Source organism: Catharus ustulatus, chromosome 9, assembly GCF_009819885.2.
Source record: "Catharus ustulatus isolate bCatUst1 chromosome 9, bCatUst1.pri.v2, whole genome shotgun sequence".
NCBI classification, from domain to species: domain Eukaryota; kingdom Metazoa; phylum Chordata; class Aves; order Passeriformes; family Turdidae; genus Catharus; species Catharus ustulatus.
In genome coordinates, this window is record NC_046229.1 from 22,916,130 (window position 1) to 22,936,930 (window position 20,801).

Below are 20,801 nucleotides of genomic sequence, written 5' to 3' on the forward strand. Positions count from 1 at the left end.
CAACAGGCGGGGTCTGAAATGATGGCTGTAAAACCAGAGCCGCCCTGTAAAGACACAACTTGCAATAAAATTCGTATCAGGAACTCACCATTGTTATGGTGTATATCTATGTTATAGATATACTAATTTAAAATAGATTGCCAGCTTTGACCACAAAGAGACAACTAGAGAAACGCTATTTTCCTCCAACGCAGCTTTGTATATACAGCATTGTATCATACATACATATTATTGTATTTTTTCTTTATTAGACACATATAAAGAAGATTTTCTACGCCGCTGTATTATTACTTACTGCACAGCAAATTTCAATACTTGGAAGCAGTATCAAAGCCCTTAAGGATTTTATAGCTCTGGCATACTTAAAACAGGTCGAACTGTTGTAGCAGAGCTGGATTGAGGAACTATAAACCAAGCATTAAAAATAACAGATGAAACGGGTGCAGGTGTTGGAGGTCTTTATTGAGATTATAGCACAGATACACTTTTATAGTTACCTTTCCACTTTTATACGATAGTTAAAAATGCTTGCTACAGTGCACATATAATTTAGTAACCAAGAGAATCCAAAACTTAACTGCAGTTCAAATAAATAAATAACCTAAAGTTTAAGGTTTATATTTTAAAAAGTAAAAGGAACTGTACAATAAGAAAATATAACAATACATAAACATTAGAATCTAAAGTTTTGTAGAAATAAAACTGCAATTTCCCATACATAAACAGTGCAAGAAATAAAATTCAGATAAGCTTCTGAACTGGGAATTTAAACAATTCTTAAATTATCATGCAGACATAGCATTTTAAGCCATGCTGGTTTCTATTACAGCATTAATGGTATCCCTTTTACTTGAAAAATTGATAGCCATTAAGCTCACTGTGACAACTGCTGCCAATCCACTCTTTTCTACAGTACATTATACACAGAGGTATTCTGTTGCATTCAAAAAGTAAAATATTACATGTTTCCACTGAAAAAAGTCAATATTTTACTTTTCCCCTCCAACATGTTAGCTGGTTCAAAACAATGTTATGTAGTAAAAAACAGCAACATTTTTCCCAGGTTAGATGAAAAGAAAGAAAAACCCCCATTATATAATGGACCATAATCAAGAAGTAGTTACTACCTAGTCAACCTTTAAAGTTCAGAATTTTTTCTACTAAAAACATTGAAACTGTGGAGATGTTATAAAGTTTGAGCTCTTGTTTAAAAGTGATGAATACAATAAACCTGAAAAAACAGTGGAAGTTTTTCTTTTGTGTGTGTGTGTAACTAGTTACATACAGACTTGATTAAAGTGTTCCAACTTAAGTTTCTATACAAAATTCTCATTGAGGCAAAGAACAAGGAATGCAATTAATACCGAACTGTAAACACATCATTCATGTTACTCTGAGTGCACATCAACAACAGAAGAGTTCTCCTCATAGACTTTGGCAACAAGACTACAATAGGTCACAGCAGCATGAGTTCAACATGGAAGACTGGAAGCACTGCAAAAGAATATACTAAAAACACCAAGACCTCCTAGAAACCAGAAAAATCAGTGACAGGTGCCCCTCCTCTTGATAAGACACTCTCCTGCTCAACTGCTGCTCTCTCAAAGCTCATTATTATTACTTGTTTTGACAGTTCTGTAGTCTCGGGTCTCTGTGCTTTAGCTGCATAGTTGCCTTTGTTTGCACTCTAACCATTGTAGGTCCAAAGGGTTACAGTTCTGTCTGCAGAAGATGACAAGAAGGAAAGATCTTGTGTGTGCCACCTGCACTGAATAACTTTGTCCTTGTGCTCCCCTACCACCATCAGAGGAAGCTGCTTTGTCAGGTCCCCTGTGGAGAGGAACAGAAATCACTACTCATTTCATGAATCCATATCCCAGCCCTTGGCAAATATTTTTTTAACCAGTTTGCTTGCTTAAAGCTTCCATCTGTATTTCACCTTATGAAATGTATTTGACCCCTCTTTCTCTCACACACACACAGCAAAACAAAAGGCCCCAGTGTTTCAGTTTTTAGGCATTACTGGACACAGTACAACTTTAAAAAGCAGATATCCACCATTTTTACATAAGGTGATTAGAATTGCTATATATTTTTAGGGATTTTTTTTAAAGGGTCAATTTTATAAAGGCTGTCTGAAAGCAATGCCATCTCATCAGGCAAGAGTGTTAAGTAGTGGTTTTACTGTAAAGAGACTCTCACCCCAAAACAAGATTCAGTTCACAGCCTACACTTTCAGCACCACAACTACCCAATTTCCACCAGACACAATCACATACACACACATCCCACCTTTCCAAGCTCTACTATTCTTTCCCCTCTCCAAGCAAAACCCGATCCTTGAGCCAAGTTCTCAACCCCAACATGAGAAGCCCCAAACAGGCCTGTGGCCTGTGTCCCTTTGCCTGTGTTACCTTGCAGGTCTGTCACCTTGATCTTCATGTCGTAGGAGCCGGTGAGCAGGTAGTGCGCGCCCGGCGAGAAGCGCACGGAGCGCACGTCGCTGCCGTGGGGGTGGTAGCTCTGCACCATGCGGCCCCCGCGGATGTCGTACAGCATGCAGCTCGAGTCCTCCTGGCCCGTGGCCAGCAGCCTGCCACTGGGATCTACTGCCACCGAGGCTACAGCACTCCCTGCAGGGCCACAGAAACACCAACAAATCCACACCACAGTTAGCTGTGTTTTTGCATCTAGCCAACTTTTTTTTTTTTACACAAGAACATGCATTGTAAAAGAATGCCAAAAGCTGGCCTCAAATTTAAGGCAAACATACCCAGCTTAGAATAAAAAAAAACCTCTATTTTTCAGTACTAAAAACTCTGACACTGTAAATTACACTCAAATCATAGCAAAGCCACTATTAAAACTGCATGAGAAAGTATCTGTTCCATCACAGGAAAGAAAGTCACTCTGATGAAATAATGGGGAATACTGCAAGGAATTCACCCTGGCCCTGAAGCTGTAAGGACTTCAGGTCAGTTAGGTTGCTGTATTTGAATGCATTTAAAAGTGTCTGTTTGGAAGTCATAAGGCAAAAGCACTACCCATCTTCTGAAAGGAAATATTACTTCAGGAACAAACCAACCAATCCTACAGGTATAGGTATCCTCACAAGTTCTTTCTTTAAGTCAAGCCTCCCTTCTGTGCCACAACCTCCCCCTTCACTCTATATGACCTGGACTTCTTCACAGTCTATTTTCATGCCAGGATCATTAGAAGCATGAGAGCAAATCTTGCCTGTTCCATGAAACGTTGTTCCCACAACACGAACACAGCTTGGCACTCTCAAATCCCAAAATCTTACGGTCTTGTCTTGGGATCCAGATGCAATCATCCAGCCACTCCATGTATAAAGTGCTAAAATATGTCCTGTGAACAAGAAAACTTCTTAATTTGATTAAGCATCATTAACCCAACACTGAAATATTATTGCATGTACAGTTGGGATTATTTTTTTGCATTCAGAGACTTAACAATACCATGGAAAACCTGCATGTTGCATGATCCAATGCACCAGTGTATGGCAATATTCAGCTTTGTGTCTTCTCTGGAATGATGTGTGCACTCTCTCCATTAGATTAACAGCAAATATATTTAAAAACAAATACTGTCCACCTCCCCTCAAAATATCTCAAGAGCAATTGGGAGAGGAAAAAAAAAAAAAGTCTTTCTAAAAAGAAAAACACAATGACTTTAAACCAAACCAAAACAACCCAACAATGTTGTTAGAATATAATACAGACATAGAAAGTATGACAGAAGCCACACTGTACCTACCAGTGTGACCACTTAGGGCATGCAGGCCTTGTCCACGTTGACAATCTGTAGTGTAAATATTACAGTCCCCTGCTCCAGCACTTATTAAAATAGCACCACCACTTTCCGGGCCTTCCATAAAAGCAAGGTCTCTGATTGTCCCATCATGCATGCTGAATTCCAAATCTGGTCCTAAAATAATTTAAAAATCACTATTTCAGTTACTACAGTTCAAACAAAATCTCTAAGAACCTTGGGTTTGAGTGTTGCTTCCTAAACTTGAGCTTCCTACTTCCTAAAACTTTGCAAAATATATGCAGACCATCACCACTGTAGCCAAGGTTTTTTATAGAGTACATTCATTTCTTTTTGTAAACTCTGGTGAACTCAGAAGGTTCTCTTTGCCAGGAGGAAAACATCATTGAGTGCACTGAACTACAAAGGACAAGGTAGCCTAAGTTCAAAACAGCAAAGATAAGAGCCATATTCAACATATTGATTAGTAGAGGTGGGTGTGGAAAGTAGTATTTGCTGGAACAGAAACCAGCAAAGCGAGATCTAGGCAAGGGAAAAGATAAATTTTTAGTGACAACCAAACTCTAGAAGTGGGTAAGAACAGCTGGTCATTTTACTGTATATGGGGAAGAATTTGTCAGGAGATTGAACAATACCAGAGTCTTGCAAAATGAAACCAAAACACAGTCACCCTACCCAAACAAAACCCTAAAGATAATTGTAAACCTCTCAGTGGTTCTTTGCTGTATAGAGACCACAGTGATGGTAAAAGGGAAAAGAGACTGAATTAAAATATTGGCATAAAAATAACAAAACATCAAAGTAAACTGAATGATTTTGACAAATACTGGACAGTAAATGAAAATAAATGCTTTCAACTAAATATACACACAGTACCTGTTGCATTACAAGTTTCTGCATTAAAAGGCAGCACTTTCACATATTTATCATTAGAACCAGTAGCTAAGAGCTGTCCACAGGGACTCCAGGCTACACAGTAGATCGATCCTTTATGATGCTTATTCCTCTTGAAGCGAACTACAGGTTGTTTAGGAGTATTATAAGCACTGGTAAAAGAAAAAAAACCATCATATTTCCTTTTATTTCTAAGGGAAAAAAATATTCTAAAATGAAGATACTATTTTTCTGTTATTTTGGGTAACATGAAATTCATATGACCACTTGCATTACAACATATACATGTGATGAAAGACAAAAAGAATCTTCTCATTTTCAATTTTTACTCATGTTCCCATTCTGTGATTGAACATACAAAAAGTAAAGAACTTACCCAGTCCCTTCATCTGTAAAGGGTTAATACAGATAAAACATGGCAATTACTAGCTATAGGACAACAAAACATTATCCCCAGAGTCCAAAACTGGTGTGATTTCTCTACATCCTTCATATGTCAACAACTTAACTGTTCCATTAAGTACATCCCCTTTTGAATATGCACGACTTCAATTAAGCAACAATAGGCCAAGCCTGTGCAAGAAAAACAGATCTACCATTCTATGTTAATGCAAGCATCTGATAGCATCTAACTACACCGTAGATTACTATTTGTAAAACTGTATCAGCTTTACACACTGCTGAAATAAAAGCAGAAGTCCCAGTAATTTACATTGCCTTGACTGCAATCAATTACCTCCCTACAATGTTCTTTTTCTGCTCTCACAGCAGGAAGAAATCAAGTACTTAGGATAAAGTATTGCAGTATCCATCTCCATATCACTCCAGTAACATCAACAGGAGAAATTCAACAAACTAAATTGATATTGAAAAAAGTCATAAACCTTATTATAAGCACTTGAACAGAAGAGGCAGAGAGAAAAGATGAAAGACAGTCATCCAAGTCTGTTGAAAAACTTTGGAGATTAACATTGGTTCAGTAACAAATACTAAAGTAAACCTACATGGCAGCTAATTTTAATTTGTTGCCAGAGAGGAAATTCACTGCAGATTAGCCTAAATCAGGATCACTCACACTACAGAGCTTCCTAATTGGCCTAATGCCTTACCTCACACTCTGAGTTTGGATTCACCACATCCTAAGAGCTGAGGATCACTGATCTCAGAACATGGAAGCACCTACCCAGGTCAGAGACCACATGTTGCCAATCCATTGCATGGAAGCACTGTGATAATTTGAGCAACATTTGCAGAACATGTATCTGTCAGTTTAATCTTAAAGGTGTACAAAAACACCCACACTACTATTATACCTTTAGAGAAAGGCAAAAGCCCAACTCCAAGCCAACCTGTCCTGAATAATTCATCAGCTTGAAGGACAAGTTAAAAAAAAGTTTAATAGGCCCAACAAAGCTTCAAAGAACACTTCCTCTACACAACCATAGCTCTTTGAAAAGCACATAATTTTGAATGCATGTCTAGACTCATGTTGTTACAAGGATTAGAATATCTTTAAGATAATGTAATCTCTCCGCTGACTTGTAAATCCCATGATAAATTATTTTAGGCAAACTGAGCATAGTTAAAATCAACAGTAAGTGGAAGAATTACAAGTTCAGAATTGAGGAAATTTCAAGTACTGCTTTCAGGTCCAGATGCACTGTGTCTCTTGTCACATCAGATCCTGCACTGCAAGTACAAACTAACTGCAGAGTTGCTCAGACCTTTCCCAATGAGCAGAATAAGCAGCTGTGCAGGAGCCAACAAGTTTTGCATTGCTTACCAGTCAAGAGGCTGTTTGGGCTTCAAGCCCAGTATTAGGTAACAGAAATCAATTACTTTCTGTGTTGTGTCATACATTGCTCATAAATATTTTGGAATTAAACTTCAAAGGCTACCTTACCAATTATATTTAAGGAGGAAAAGAAAAATCAGATTACTTTTTGAGCGCTTTGGAAGCCTGGACATCAGTCCTAAAGGGGAAAAATGTCCCAGATAAAACCACTGTGCACACTTGTGCACTCTATAAAACTGTGAAGTTTAGATGCTTGCACTTCTCCCCTCCTCCAAGAAAATAATGTAAGTAGAGTAGAAATAAAGAGATTGCTATTGATGTGGCAATATTTATTTTCAGATGTATTGTCCCCATCCTATTAAAAAAATGGGTGGAAAGAAAACTGAAAATACAGCTGCACAGTAATCCACAAATTATGCTTCTTCTGTCAAAGAACCAATATATCTAGGAAACAATGTTTAGAGTAGAAACAGGTCAACAGACATATCTGGCAAGTTTTGCTGTACAAGTCAAGAAGATACAACTTTCTCTACTGTTAAGTCTGTCCTCCTGCCAGAAACTGAATCTTGTGAAGCCCAGTTTGTGCTGGCTTGGGAACTGACACATGCTTTCTCCCACTGTTACAGCTGGAATATCAACACCACAGGCCAACCAGTAAATTCAAAAAAGCTCAACTGCTGGGACAAAAAAATAACACTTCTAAAAGGAAATATGTGGTCTTGTGGCAATATATCTTGCAAATAATACAGAGAGCAAGGAAGTAGCCCACAAATATACAAATACCTCAGCACATAACCTTATTTTTGTTTAGAAGTTCAGGGTTCCAAGGAGAGCATGACTGTATTTATGACAATAAAATAAAGGTATTACATGTACAGGTATCAGTAGCTGCAGGAGAAAGAAGTGAAATGATTGAAAAAAATGAATTATTATATTAGTTTTCTTACCTTGGGTCAATTACTTCTGGATAGGCACAAACTCTCAAAGTTTTAGAGTTGGAACCAACAGCATATAAACTCCCACTAGGATGAAAGGCTACAGCTCTGACAGCTTGTGTGTCTTCTAGAGTATTAATGCAAATAAACTGCTTTTTGGATTTGTCATCCTGCGTAGAAACAGTAAAATTAGGTTCTTCCGTGTAAAACTGGTGCTCTGCAGAATAATGTAAGGCTACTATAGCCAAGTATTAACAAGTAACAGCACAGCAGGCTGGATCACTCCAAGTACAGTTTTGTAAACAATGTCTACTCCAAGTCAAAGAATGCCCTCGAAGCTCTTTTCTTCAAGTGACTTTTATAGATAACATTAATTAGTATCTTTCTTTCTCCCTCCAGAATTTCACCTGCTTTTTTCTTCTAAACAGTCCACCTCAGATGGGCAATATCACAGTTTATTTCTGTGTAAACACATTTGATCTGTGTGAAACTTGTGAAGGGAACAAGGCTGCCTTTTTACTGAAAAGAGTCCAAGTCAAACACAGTTTCTGAACCAAATATAATATTAAACACAGAATCAGACTTTATATACTTTGTGTATGTAACACAAAGTTATTAAATTATGCTAAGCTTTATTATGTCATCCTCCTTGTGACTTCACAGCCACCTTTAAAGATTATGATAAAATTATGATTTCTATTTATGTAGAAGCTTTGGAATGTACTTATTGTAGTTATTTCCCTATTAACTATTCCCCTGGTTTTTCAGGCCATACTGACTGACTGCAGTCCAACACTTAATAAACACAAAACAATGGTTGCAAAAGACAACCCATCAGAATATCTGTTGTACAAGGAGAACCTGAAAGAGGTGGTACTGTTTGGCCTTGAGGTCAGAAGGACTTTTCAGGGTGTGCATGTGTACATCTCACCAGTGTGTACAAACATGTGACTGGGGGAGTGAGGAAGATGGAGCATGACTTCTCAGTGGTGCCCAGTGAAAGGACTGGAAGCAATGAACACTAAATAAAATAAAGCAAATTCCACTTCAACTTTTTTGGTGCTCTAAAAACACTGTGAGGATGGTCAGACATGGGATGAGGTAGCCCACAAAGGCTGGGGAACATCCTCTACCCTTGGAGAGACTCAAAACCCAACTGGACCCAGCCCCAAGCATCCTGCTCTCATTGACTCTCTTCTACACTGCACATTTGGATTCAGTCTCCAGACGTCAATGTTCTGTGACTGCAGACACTGCACCAACCAAAATTATTTCTAAATACCTCTTACAGTAAGAGGATGGCACACTCAGGATTAAGTACTGTTTTGATAACACATGCAGTAAAAGACAATAAGAAAACTCACCTCATCGCCTCTTGTCCTAGATAAATTCCCCGAAGAATCTTCTGACTGTGCCTGAGAGACAGCATGCTCTGATGCACTGTTTTGATTTGGTGAAGTGTTCAGCCATCACAAGACAAAACAACAAGAGCAGGGACAGATTTTTGGTAAGTATTTTTTGGACTAAAGTTACAGTTTCCGCCATTCTCAGAACTGACTAATTTGTGTTAAGTGTTATACAGGTCTGAATCATTACCATTAAACTATTACTTTTACACAGGACAGTCCTTTTTGCAGCAACTCCAAGCATTGAACAAGTGAACTCAACTTAAAAATATTTTTCAGTCCACAACATACCTAAGTATAGATACAATATATACACACAGAGAGCTGAAAGAATTACTGTTTCTTTCAGGTCAGCACTACTTTTAGTTAACAGAAGAAATTCAATTCCCATTCTGTCCTGTTTCTCCCTTCATCTAGTTATGTATTTCATAAAAAAGCTTCCACAAACTTAGAATAACATAAACAAGAACTAGACATATAAGATGGAATAAAAAGTCCAAAATTAACAAGCATAAAATGTAAGCCATAACAAATAAGCACTATTCCTCATGCATGTTGTCAAAAAAAAAGACTTTATAATCCCTACATAAATATTTAGAAAACACTGACCATGAGCTAAATACCCCTATTCAATGAAATATTAATTTGATAGCTAAAGATAAATACAATCAGCTCTCCCACAGTGCTAGCAGAAGGATATCTCCAGTCCTGAATGTTCTCCAGTATCTTACCTTTGATTCCCCTGTACAGGTGACTCTTCAGGAAAGGGTATTTGATTAGCTGATCCACACTTGCGAGGAGTGCTTGTATTAGGATTTGGGCTATCAGTTGTTATCCTCTGGCTACCATCTGAAGGTGCTGATGTGAAGTTACTTGCTGGACGGGTAGATGGAATCCCTTTGCTCCCATTACATTGCTGGCTAAGTGTTTGTACATCATTTCCAAGACTGTCCATACCCATATTTAATTCTCCTAGTTTCTGGATAGATCTAGTAACAAATGACAAGTTAAAAAACCCAAACCATCAAACCAGGTCATTATGAGAACTTACAGAGAGGTATGGGTGGGCAGAAGATTGAAACTCCCCAACCTGTTAAGAAACTGTTCAGTAAGGTTCTGTTGCTGGTCAGCTCCATCTTCTTGATGGACTCCTCCTTCTAACAACATCTGCTGATACAACTGTCTCTGCTGCTCCTTCTGCTCTAAGTGCTGCTGGTAGCGTAGTCTTTGTCTGTAGTATTCCTGAAACTGCTCTGTGGAATCACGAAGCTAAAAAGGAATGAGAATCACAGGTGGAATTTAAGTAGTTAATTGTGGTATTTAACATAAATATTTACTTTCTGGTTCAGTATTTTAACACAGGCATCAAAAAGCCAGGAGATTAATCTCCGACAAGTGATGATTTCATTCTCCCTTAAAACCAGATATAATTTACATATTAAAAAGAGAAAGCATTGCCAGCCTACACTATTCACTGTTGAAGCAGTCCTGCCATAATTCTGAAAGAGACTGCTCTTTCCTATAAAATTTCTGAAGTATTACTTATGATCAAAACAAAAAAGTGATTGAAAGTTGAAAATATACCCCAGGAAACTACGTAAGCCATGCTTTCATTACAAATTTAGTATTTTCTGACACGTTGACACCTCTCTGCCATCAGCCTGCAAACCCAGTTTACCTCTCCCAGCAGCAGTGGTCCATCCAAGTGTTACATTTTACTTTTGAAATTGGTGCCCTGTTTTAACTTTAAAATTCCTTATTTTCTGGACCAAGACAACACTTGAACTTCCTTTCTCATAGTCTTTTCTTTTTATGTACTGTCTTTAGCTTCCCACACTGCCAGCTGCCCAGGACTTGTTGCCTTCTGCATTCCCAAACCTCATTTTTCTTTAACTTTTCTGCTAGTAGCTGAGAACAAGATCAAAATGAACAAACAGAAGACCAAAAACACTTTAGTCCAAGGTCAAACTATTCACACTGAACTGCCCCGCATTTTCTGAAGAAAAAACCAATCTGCATATTTAGCTAATTAAAAAAACCCCAGAAAAATACTAATAAATAGTAATAGTAAAAAGATAAGTTGTGTGAGTTTTTTGTTTGTTTTCTGGAGTGACAGCTTTGTCATCTATGATTTAAAGTTGTGTAAGGACATCCTCATAACTTTGTATTAATTCAGACAGTTCATACACATTCTGTCTTCGCAACAGCCTTTGCATTTCTTCTGCTAACAATTAACGGTACTTGCATTATGATTTTTTGTTCTCTGACACAGTAATTTTTTTGATTTATAATGGATTTTGTAGCACAGTTACATTTGCAGAATAGTTACCACCTCAGGTTTCTCATGGTGAATACTTGCAATTCAGAAACTCCAAAGTTACTGAGAGAAGTGAAAAGCATTTATTTTCTGTACTTGAAATTCATGAACTATTCCCCACTCCCTGGGTTATCATCTTAAAGAACAAGTGTATTCTGGTCTGTACTTCTTTTCATGACTGATACTTGTTTATTACAATTTTATTAGATGTTTTGATATTTTGTATTCTGTGCCACTATTTCCCAACTAACATGCAAACCTAAAATACCTAGCCCAGAAGCTCTATTCTATAAACTTTGGCTTCTGAATCAGCCTCTACAGGAGCACATGAAAACCAAAGTTCTGAAAAGAAATTAATTTCTTATTCTACAGGTATATCTGTACACCACTATGATGTGGGAAATAAAACAAGATGAAATTGCACCAGGTACATTTCTTTCTACTTGTGTATAACAGCCTGGCCAACATCTTCACCACAGCACCTCCTGGTCTCATTCTCTCCTAAAAATTCTGCATCTGTTTTATCTTTTTCCCCTTTTGAAACCTGCCCTGTTCTATATTCTTCTAGCTAAGCTCTTCCTTCCCTTCCAACATGCATACAAAACACCACTGCAGTAGAGAAGTGACTCAAAGCCCTTGAGGGGAGGGAAGTCCTCAAATGTGGAGGACTTTGTTACTCTTACAGAAGATCCCACTGCCTCACTCAAATGTCCAGAGCCTACCAGAACACAGCCCTGTCAAAGCTAGGCTGGTTTCAAGCCCCACACAGATGTCAGCAGCCAAAACAAAGTCTACCTAAGAAAATCAAACCTGAATCTGCAAACAGAACAGACAGCACACTCAATGCTATTTTGCATTACCAAATTTAGAAACTAGTATTTAACTGTGGTAAAAGAATGGAATAGGTAACTGTTTTCGTTGTTTCCTTCTGAGCTATTATTTCACTTACCCCATATTGCTGTTAAGGAGAAAAAAGAGAAAAAGGATAGTCAAGGCACAGGCCTTCAAAGATGAATCCAAAAAAGGTTATATACTGGATTCTAAATAGCAAAAATATATTTATGAGGGAATTGCCCAACTTTAATTTCCCTATGTTCTAGACAAGTGATGTAAGATGACCTACAAAACCTAGTGTAAACACCAAAAATTACAAGCTACATGCTGGATTTCTCACTAGAACATGAAGAGCATGCTTAAGCACTGTCTAGCCAACATTGTTGGCTCTTTTTTTTCTTCCTTTTAAAGACATACACAACAGTTTAGCTGGACTGCTGATGTGACAAGGCATTCTAATCGGCAGCATTACAGACTCAAATGACAGCAGAATTTATACAATGGGGGGACAAAAAGTAGTAGTTCCTTTTACAAGATGCAATATGGCATTTTTACTATAGCAAAACCTAGATTCAAAGCAACCCATGCATGAAGTTCTCCACACAAAAGCAAACCATTATGAAGTGATCAGAACCCAGCTCAAAGGGCCTCATTATTTTTAAACAAACAAGCACTACCTCATTTTTCTCTTGTTTGGCTGATCCCTGACTCTGTGCTGCACTGAGTTCATTTTCTGGAGCTGAGCTCTGGCACGAGGTCTCGCTGCCGATGGGATGCTGGGGCTCCACAGGAGTATCACTTCATGCAGCAACATGGAAAAGAAGAGATGCTTAACTGAGAAAAATTAAGAGCAGAAAATCAAGTGGAGAAAGATAATGTTCTAGAGTACGATCTGGTAGCACAGGCACGCAAACTACTTAAGTCATGTCAAACTGAAGATACTGCTTAGGAAAAATTGCCACTTGGAATGTGTTATACTAAAGAAAATAAACTCCCTGACAAACAAGAAGCACAGTCGGTTTCCAAAAAGCCTTACTATCAAAGCACAGTCAACTTCATTTTTTTATCCGTACACTTTAATTCTATATCCTTTAACTAAGTTACTCAAAACCTTCCATTTCAAAGCAATTATGTGCACAAAATACTATGAAACTAAACTCTTCCCAAAGATCAATTTACCACTACCAATCTACACTTAAACTAATATCCATGGATGCTTAACATCCATCTCTTCCTGAATGTGCAAGGTGGAAAAATGTTTATATTGGTTTTTCTTTTCCTGTGTTATAAGTATTTCTGCGTGACACTCTTCCCAAAATGTTCTGGCAATCCATCAGTAAATGTGCAGAACACATTACAAGCCTTGGATACCAATTTTCAGTTTTGTCAACTTAAAGTCTTTTACTCAGTGACTTGGAGCAAAGGTTTTTTAGAAACTATTTCAAACTTTTTGGATACCTCTGTACAATAGAAGTAACTCGGCTCATTAGAAGTTAACTGCTTAATGAACTCAACTTATAGAAGAAATATTTATTTATGTCATGTGCAAGAGGAAGCAAGGGTCAGATATATATAAAGCTCAGCTTCCACCCTTTCAAATTTTGCCATTTAGGCTGGACACCTGACCTGAAGTTGGATTTTCTTCTGAAAAATGTAATGCCTTCTTGATAACTAGGGGTCTGGCCCTATAGTTTTAATCCTGTAATTTTCACCCTCTAATCCTAACTTTCAAGAGATGTATTATTAATGAAAAAACATGTTACAAACTACAAACCTCACATGAAAAGGCCTCCATAAAGAACTGCAGCAATTAATCATCTTTAGCCCACACAATGATGTTATTTGTGCAAAATTAATCTAGTGTTCCAATTTTGAAAAGGGAATCAAAAACCTCTCAAGAATCACTTTTAACACTGGATGCTGGTCCACTCACACAAGTGGTAAGGTTTGATATAGATTAGCAAAATTAGAGGATTCACCATAAACTTGTATCTTCAGAAGGTATACACTTGGTAAAAATGTAACATCAGAGATATTTCCGTAAGATTTAAGCTATCCACAAAAATTCCAGTTGTGAAAAGCCTGGTAAAACCCACAATTTTAATCAAACAAAACAGCTCCTTTCAAGGTAAGTATGAAGATAAATATTAAAACATACATTACTGTAAGTATTTCCATTCTCATTGGTGAACTGACATCAGTTTGGGAGTGTTTGTTTCCTTTTTACTGAACTTAATTACAGCTGCCCTTTACCACAACACAACATACGGAATATTGCTCCAAGGCAAAACTAATAGAGGCACCAGCTGTGGCCTGGATTGATCACCACAGCCCCAAATGTTGTCTGCTAGCCACTGCACCCAAGTGCAGGGCTAGTTACCCATCTGGTCCTCTGAGAGTCTAAAAAACTGACAGCTGCTTTCCAGGGGAGTTTGACTATAACCATCAGAAAGGGACAGAACTGCTGATCAAAAGAAAGGCCAGGTAGAAACACGAGGATAAATACTCAACTGCTAAGTGCCATTTCTCCCAGTTACCAGGACATTTCTCTCAAAAGCCAATTCTGCAGGCTACATTTCGTTAAAGAACTTATTAATAGCATAACCCAACTATATTAACATCTGATACAAAAAATGCAATACCTTCAGCTGCCTTACTCATCTTTGGTTTCAAAAATATGAAGTAAATATTTCAGCTGAGTTACCATTGTAACAATTTATGTGATATAGGAATTCTACAACAATGACATACTGTTATTTCCACCGACTTCACTGGGACATGGAAATTGTTGAAGGACACTGAAATAACTAATTTACAGTGTCAGGACCAAAACTGTTAGTCAAGACTTGAGGACAGAACACAATTGAGAAAGAAGATGGGAGTTACAGCTATTTCACTGTGTCCATTTATTTATCTGGAATGGAAGAACACACACCCTAGCTAGACCGTATTACATACTCACAGCATATTTGTGCCCTGTGCTAGGAAACTTTCAGAAGGCCCAAATTGAATCCATAAGGCTCAAACCCAAATATCAAAATCTACTTAGATTATAAAGGCATAAGGAAGAAAACAGGTCCTATACAGAGTTTTCATTACAACGGAATTTAAACAACCAAATTATGTTTCAGTGTTACAATGATGTTCAGAGTTACAGTGCAGGTAAGAACATAGAAACAATGCAACATAAGCTGAGGCAAGAACAGAGCTCTAGCTGCACTTACCGCTCTGGTGACTCTTCAAAAATGCTGTGACATTCAGTATTCTCAAGCATGAGACTCCTGCTGAGATTCTGGACTCCAGGGTAGTGGAAATTAGCGAAGGAGTGGGACATGGGAGAAGTTTTGGTGCCGAGGTCTGTGACCCGCTTGTCGTGGTTTGTCAACCCACATGACAGCCCGTCCAAGGCAGGGTTTAAGGAGCGGGTCATGTAAGCGTCCGCTGACTGAGGTCGTCGCATTGGGGAGGATGGATAAGGAGAAAGTTTGCTGATAAGAGGTGTCAGAAGATCAGCATAGGCAGCTTTTGTAGGCTTGAGGAGTTTATCAACATGAATGTTAAGCATCTTTTGTTCAAAAGCACAAGAAAACACAGTAGCTGGCAGATTCTGCAGCCACGATAACAAGCTAAGGTCCAAGTCATCACAGCCATTACCACACAAGAGATCAATGCCCAGCAATACTTCACTTTCTGTGATTTCTTCTCCTGTAGCTTTACTCTGACAGAACTCCACACAGCATTCGTAAAGCAATCCCTTCATTACAAGCTGAAACAAGCGATTGTTACTTGCTTTGAAGCCGGCCTCGCTGAGTTTCCTGTCTGCTGGAATGAACTCTGCCACCATGACACAGGCTTCTTCAAAGCAGTGCACCCGAGCAGTGCTGGGATTCCAGTCCTTGAACTCGGCGTGGTTGGTGAGGCGAGGCAGTGTGAGCAGCAAGCACAGCTTACTGTAGTCTTCCTTAGAGGGACAGTACTCCTCCAGCGCATGCAGGCACTGCACGGCCTCTCGCATGGTAAATTCCAGCTGTGGAAACATTCACATCAACACAGCAATCTTGTCTTAAGTTGCAATACAGGATGTGACCAAAAGTATGTATTCTATCACCATCTGTTAAAACCAGGTGGGGCAGTGCTCTTTATCTTTTCACAACCCATCCTTCCTCCAGGAAAATCTTGGCTGCTAATGGCCCATTAAGTCCCACTGTGTGACTGATAAAATTACTGCATCCCATTGGGAGATGCTCCACCCAGGGGGAGGAGGCAAGCATTTCCTACCAAGATAAAAACTGAGATTTGGAACACCAAAGCAGCCTTTTCCCACTGGATTCCAGAGGAAAACCGGACCTTTCGACATCATCACTGGACCTTTGGAGGGAAACTGCACCTTCTCCAGGAGCACTGCTTCAACAGAACCATATCTATCACTGCAGGAGGATGCAGCCACCATTTAATGGGACTGCTACCAACACCCTGCCTGACGGGGTGTCAGGTTGTATTCTTTGTCAGGGTTTGGGTTTATTCTTTGTAATAGTGTATTTCTATTTTAATTTTCCTATTAAAGAAGTGTTATTCCTAATTCCCATATCTTTGCCTGAGAGCACCTTAATTTCAAAATAATAATAATAATAATAATTTGGAGGGAGGGGGTTTACATTCTCCATTTCAAAAAGAGGCTCCTGTCTTTCTTAGCAGACACTTGCCTTTCAAACCAGGACAAATCTGCACTGTGTGTCCTTTCACAAGAAAACATCTCAAGAACAAGCAGCTACAGAATTTGTCTGCTATCACTCATTTATTAGTATTGCCGCTTACAAGTTAATTAAAAAACCATGCAGTCTGAAATTGGTGATCCAAGTATAGTCACAAAAAAGACAAATTCCTAGATGTTTTGACTTCCTAGAAACCTCCATCAATTCCCATTTTTTACAGATTTATGGAATGTTTTCATGTCACTGCAGGTTTGATGGGCTTAAAATTTTAAATCAGTGACTAAGCAGCTCCAATTCTACTGTAGCACAAAAGGTTACTTCCATTCTCAAAGCCAGTTGACTTATTTTCCCCTTTATTTCTATAACCTATGCCAGTAGCTTTCAATAAAAGCCTTGTAGGTTGCTCTAGTTTCCAGTGATTAGCAGCTTTTATACTGAGATTTTCTGTTCTTCAATCAAAAATGTTAAAAAAGTTCAAAGAGTTCTCAGAAGATACAACCTCCAAATGAATAGAGGGCTTTATTACCAAGCCTGTTGACAGCTAGGAGCCAATAACAATGCTAAATACCCAAAACCTGACATTTTCAGTTACCCAGATTTAAAAATCAGTAAAAATCCCCACTTATCTGTGTTACCTAGACACTTCAATTCAGCAGCCTTTGACCCACAACATGCCAACACATTTGGTAACATTTACAACAAAATAAAGAACATTCATCTGATTTTCCCTTCTACTGCTGTGCTAGTAACAGTATACAAGTTGAGAGATCTAAGGACTAGTTCTCCTCCCATTTATGACTAGAAATTTGGACTTCTTTTAACTTTCTCTGTTCAAGTTAAAAATCTGAAGTACAACGTAAATGTAACGGGACAGAGAATTACAATCAATTCAGTCTGGAAAACAAAACCACATGTCTTAAAACTACTGTCATTCTTCATTTCTAAGACAAAAACGTTATGAAATTAAAAATTTGGTATTACTATATTGTAAACATAAATGAAAAACTGTAACTAATTTCACAGTCTGCACACGTTGTTTGCCAGTTTGATTTAATATCTCTTTCCATATCAAAAACTTAAGTCCACAACTCCTGCTGTTTGCATATTTAACTGAAAGAGTCCTTTGTGAACACATCTGTCCCCTTAAAAAAAACAATTCTGACCACTTTCCAAAACCAACAGAATTAAGCATAGAATTCATTTAAACTTTCATCTTGCTGAATGACCACAACAAATTTCTGTGATGACAATACTTTTGGGGAAAAAAAAAGTAAAAAAAGAAGAGCCCTGTACTTTAGCACAATGGCCTAAAGTAAATCTGAGGGTCAGGACCACAGACACAGCATATGGTCACTGATCTATCTGCAAAGTTTCAAGCAACCCTTTTATGTACAAGTGCATTTGAGACCAGGGAGCCCCATTCACTTCCCAAGAATACTGAGTACTTTATCCAGTGTTTCTGAAACCATTTGGTAATGGCTAAAATTTGTTATGTAAAGTCAGGAGCTTCTGCTCTGCCTTTATTCAGACTAATCTCAGGAGATTTTCTGACAACAAAAAAAATTCCCAAACCAGAGGTAATTCTTACATGCTGAGGCTCATCTTCTGCTGACATGGCATTGTTCACACATAAGGCTTCCAAGAACTTCTGCTTCATAATAATGTAACGAAACCTACAGGTGGACAAGAGAAATACTACACATCTTGCTCCAATAGTTAAATAATATTCTAGAGACAAGCAGGTTTGTCTCATCAAATTACATCAAATTTCTGAGTTAGGTATAGCTATTGTCATAACAAAGAACTCCGATATGAATTTTAACAAATTGGTAACCAGAAAATTTTTTTAACAGGAAATATTTTTTCCATAATTGCTTTCAGAAATATACAAATATCAGAAGGTTAATTAGAAAAAAAAACCCAAGTACAGCAATCATATTATTTCTTGAATAGAAGTATGACAAAGCATCTATTAAAAGGTTGTACAACACGCATCATATTCCTAAAGTGTATGGTACATGACAACTCATTACAGATTGTGTGCACGTATTTTAAGTACAAGTTTAAAAACACTTGCACAAACTTCAGGGACAGCACAGAGGCTAGGAAAAACCACCAAAAACTACAGTGAAAAACTCATAACCACTGTTTTCATAGGCAATACTTAGAAATCCAGGTATTTTCCAGAACACAAAAAACCTGAACTCTGACATACATTCTACTTTACCTTTTCTTGTCGAATTTTTCCATACATTCAAGAGGCTGAATAAATTGAAGAACCTCATCCCACTGGCCATCAAGAATCAATTGCCTAGTAAAAGAAAGGATCATTCCTTGAATGTCACTGGACAAGAACATCCCTTTTCTAAGTAAGCAGCTCATTTAATTACAAAACAATAATTTAAATACACAACAGGTCATTCAATCTGCTTTGAAAAGTCATTGTTTGCTCGACTGCCAAGATGACTGTTTAGTAAGACTAACAGTAAGAGCAAAATCCAAGTCCTGTTCTCAATATTTTGAAAAAAATGACTGCATACTAGAAGAAAAATTAAGTACTTTTAAAGACACATCAAAAAGGAAAAAATCGTCTTGTGTCTCCTGCTTTACCTGTTATTCTTACTTTTAAAAACAGCAAAAAAAAAACCCTTACTTGAAGAATTTGAATAAAGGTATCATTTCAATGAATACATCCAAATTAATGAAAGAGAACTTAAAATGAATTTATTTTAATTGTATAAATACTGCTGGAGTTGTTCTATGAAGGGGATGGGAAAGCAAAGAGCTTCCATATTAAGCACATAAGAGGAAGAGCCTGGCAGGAAAGGTGCCAGCACAGGAGCTCCAACTCCAGGATCAGTGGGTTGGACTGCACAGGTAGAGCAGTTCCATTTCTTCATGCCCTCCTATCACACAGAGCTCTCTATAAAAGTCTCAGGGCTACAAAAGAGGATGAATTTCTCCAACCAAGCTAAAATGAAACAAAAAACCATTGGATTAATAACTTTCTAAATATTTTCTAAAATTATTTTTTCATTCATTTTAGTCCAATATATATCACTTTAATGAAAAGGGAAGACAGATGAGGTGAGAAGATTTGTTCAGTGATAAAAATCTATTTTTAAATGTTTTGAGAACATCTGGATTAAATTATTTTCTCAGGTTTCAATATTATTAAGTACCTTTGGCAATGAACAGAAAACACCAACACTGAAAATCTAGTGTGGATATACATTGATTCTTTTTAATAATATTCTGGGGGCAATATCCTGAATGGTAAATTGCACCAGCCCTCGTGCCTTGATGATAATAGATACTCCTTTCATGTTGTTAAATTTAAGATAAATCTAAGTATTATTTTGAAATGCACATAATATTTTTGGGGAAAAGCTCTGGAAACCACTCATCCTTGATCTCAGCACTAAAATACTGTAAAACGTTCTAGAAGTCAATAAACCACATCTTCAGGGCCATGTGATTGGTAAGCACATAATGTCACATCACAGATGCCAACAGGCCTTGCTTTCCCATTTTATTCATGCCTATAGTTTTCCTCCAACCATGAAAAAGCAGAATAAGATGAGGGCACAAGTTAAGAGCTCCTGTTTAGTGGCACAGGGCAGGTGAGTGAATCACAGTCCAACTCCTGTGTTTTCATAAATGTGGTATTCAAGCAACAGGAAAAGAAGTCCTACCTTAGGAACAGCATTGTCATCTGAAAACAAGCCATTAATGACCCCACTTTCTTTCTCAAGTGCCAGCATGCTGATGTGAAGTTTCCTCGACGTTCAGAAAATCTAGTATTAGCTTAATTATTTCAGCTTCTTTAACGTTCACTGTTTCTTCAGCCGTCATGATGGCAGCCTAAAAGGAAAGAAAGAATTTTAGCTCTGATCAATACCTTATTTTCTGCTTGGTTAGCAAATGTTGGCTATCAACAAAATAAAAAATGCAGATTTATATGACAGAACATAGTGACATTACAAAAATTAAACAGATTAAGTAACTGATTTCGAGGTTGACTATAAAGTCTAATTAGATCTACCAAAACGCCTGCAACTTCTCCAATTTCTGTCCTATGCATAAATAGGGGCCCAGATAAAAAAATCTACCAAG

General features: G+C 37.8%; 1 protein-coding gene across 1 annotated transcript; it reads right to left on the reverse strand.

Annotated features, from left to right (window-relative positions):
• Positions 1–441: 441 nt before the first annotated feature.
• On the reverse strand, positions 442–20,540 carry WDR47 (WD repeat domain 47). Its single transcript, XM_033067602.1, is given in 16 exon segments — positions 442–1,830; positions 2,415–2,633; positions 3,238–3,369; positions 3,778–3,948; positions 4,669–4,838; positions 7,429–7,586; positions 8,781–8,856; positions 9,554–9,811; positions 9,913–10,091; positions 12,651–12,771; positions 15,198–16,000; positions 18,274–18,358; positions 18,913–18,996; positions 20,381–20,394; positions 20,396–20,470; positions 20,472–20,540. Coding segments are annotated over 16 exon segments (2,757 nt in total). The 3' UTR covers positions 442–1,687.
• Positions 20,541–20,801: the final 261 nt, after the last annotated feature.